General features: G+C 49.9%; 1 protein-coding gene across 5 annotated transcripts in view; it reads right to left on the bottom strand.

Annotated features, from left to right (window-relative positions):
• Nucleotides 1-2,500, bottom strand: part of zmp:0000001167 (protein phosphatase 1 regulatory subunit 12A) — a 30,012-nt gene that overhangs the window by 13,867 nt on the left and 13,645 nt on the right. For 3 of the 5 annotated variants that reach the window (XM_031564644.2, XM_042703843.1, XM_031564647.2), the window contains exons 7-9: nucleotides 2,205-2,290; nucleotides 1,189-1,400; nucleotides 547-656 (exon numbers count right to left, since the gene is read on the bottom strand). In XM_031564644.2, the coding sequence (XP_031420504.1) occupies nucleotides 547-656; nucleotides 1,189-1,400; nucleotides 2,205-2,290 (408 nt within the window). The remainder of the gene's footprint in view (nucleotides 1-546; nucleotides 657-1,188; nucleotides 1,401-2,204; nucleotides 2,291-2,500) is intronic. The other 2 variants (XM_031564645.2, XM_031564646.2) reach the window with 2 other exon arrangements.

The following is a 2,500-nucleotide window of genomic DNA, read 5'->3' as shown; positions in this document are numbered from 1 at the left end:
CACCTGTGTGTGACCCCTGGGTATAGCACATACAGACACACACACAAACCTGTGTGTGACCCCTGGGTATAGCACACACACACACACACACACACACACACACCTGTGTGTGACCCCTGGGTATCACTCACACACACCTGTGTATAACCCCTGGGTATCACACACACACCCACACACACACTCCTGTGTGTGAGCCCTGGGTATGGGACCCCTGATCTGTGTGTTGGTAGCACCTGGCTCTAGCAGCCACAGAAGCACAACTTCAGAAGGGACGCATACAGTCAGTGGCCATCCCACACTCACACACACACACACACACACACACACACACACACACACACACACACAGTCAGTGTTTGACCTGTTTATCCAGTTACCCCTATGACCATCTACCCCTCCACACCAGCCCACACTCACACACACACACACACACACACACACACACACACACACACACACACACACACACACACACACACACACACACACACACACACACACACACACACACACCTCTGCCCCCATCTGGCTCCCAGCCAATCATACCTTCTTCACCTGGTTGCCTGTGGTGCCAGTGGCCGGGGAGGTTGCTATGGGAACGGAGCTGTTGCGCTTGTTGTTCAGGTTGTTGATGATCTCTCGTGTTTTCGCTTTCTCTGTGTTTGGCACAACACACACACACACACACACACACACACACACACACAGAAGAAATTACAATCAGGACAGAAACATCAGAACCCGCTATCAACTTAAACCTTTATCTGCATCTATAAATACATTAATTTAACAACATTCATTTAAGGTATGTCCAAATAAATCCAATTCTGATTCTGAAATTCATTGTGCCAATACGGGAATCGCACTAGTGACCAAGCACTCCAAATTCACCATAAGAACACCCATTCCTATGGTAACCTTCACCAATGACCATTCTAAGCTATGCTAACCTTCACCACAGACCATTCTAAGCTACGCTAGCCTTCACCATTGATTACCTGTCACCCATGCTAAACTATGCTAACCTTCACCACAGATCACATGTCACCAATGCTAAGCTATGCTAACCTTCACCACAGACCACATGTCACCCATGCTAAGCTACGCTAACCGTCACCACTGACCCTTCAAGCCTTCATCTGTCCCCTCCCCTGGGTATGGCAAACCCGGGTCACATGACCTAGTCACCTGACTCCACGTCGCTCTCTGATTCGCTCTCCTCTTCAGAGCTGGAGCTGCTGGAGGCTTTGCTGGAGGCTGACTGTGACGGGTTGCGTGTCTCCGGATTAGGCTCCTCCTCCTCCTCCTCGGCAGGCGGGATCTGCAGGGCTGGGGGGGCGTGGCGCTCCCGCTCGTGAAGACAGATCTTCTCCTTGCTGCTCATACGAGAGATGGACGTCCTGACGGACAGACGGACGGACGAGGGCAGGGCCACAGGTGCCATGCAGACCAGTCGGCCAATCGGTGACAGCGACACACCAGGTGCAGCCAATCAGTGAGCAGTATTGTGAGGCACATGAACTAATGAGCCAATCAGCTACTATTATCCTGATTCTGCTACAGAGCTCAACCAATCAAGTCAATCGAACCAACCCAAATGTGTCATTGGTTATTAATGTAACAGAGAGTGCGGTACCAGAACCAGGATTCACTGTGTTTCAGAGAAGCAACACACACATGGTACTCTATGCACAGATCACACAGCCCATTACAACCCTAGGATTTACACACAAACTGATCACAATCACCATACCCACCCCACCAACCCCACCCTCACACTGGGCTGTGGATGAATGTATGGCTCTGTGTATGTGAGTGAAACAGTTGAGTGTGTGTGTGTGTGTGTGTGTGTGTGTGTGTGTGTGTGTGTAAAAATTGTGGGGAGCACAACCAGTGCACTGTGTACCACTTGACAATTTCATCCAATCAGCAGTGGACAAACATGTGGTGTGTGTGAATGAGTGAGTGTGTGTCTCTGTGTGTGTGTGTAGTGTGTGTGTGTGTGTAGTGTGTGTGTGTGTAGTGTGTGTGTCATGTGTTTCTCCTAGTACATGCACCTGTGCTGCAACCCCAGTGTGCCGTGCGCTGAATACACGTCTTTGATGGTCTGAATGTGTTACTAATCAGCCTTTTGTGGAGGTGTGTGTGTGTGTGTGTGACCAGCCTGTGTGTGTGATGTGTGTATGTGTCATGCAGGCCCTTACCTGCGTGGCCGTACGGGTGCAATGGCGATTGGAGGACTAGTCTCTATGACAGGTGGCTGAGACAATTTCTTCTGTTCAATGCGGAGCTACACACACACACACACACACACACACACACACACACACACACACACACACACACACACACACACACACACACACACACACACACACACAGAGAGAGAAAAACAAATACATGTTTACTCCTTTTCTCTTACTTCCAGTGCAAACTGCCCAGTTATTCTCACTTTCCATGACATGACCCCGTTGAACCCATTGACCCCAGGACTAGTACA

The sequence above is a fragment of the Clupea harengus genome, chromosome 3 (genome assembly GCF_900700415.2).
Source record: "Clupea harengus chromosome 3, Ch_v2.0.2, whole genome shotgun sequence".
In the NCBI taxonomy this organism is placed as follows: Eukaryota; Metazoa; Chordata; class Actinopteri; order Clupeiformes; family Clupeidae; genus Clupea; species Clupea harengus.
This window is presented reverse-complemented; position numbering and strand designations above follow the sequence as displayed.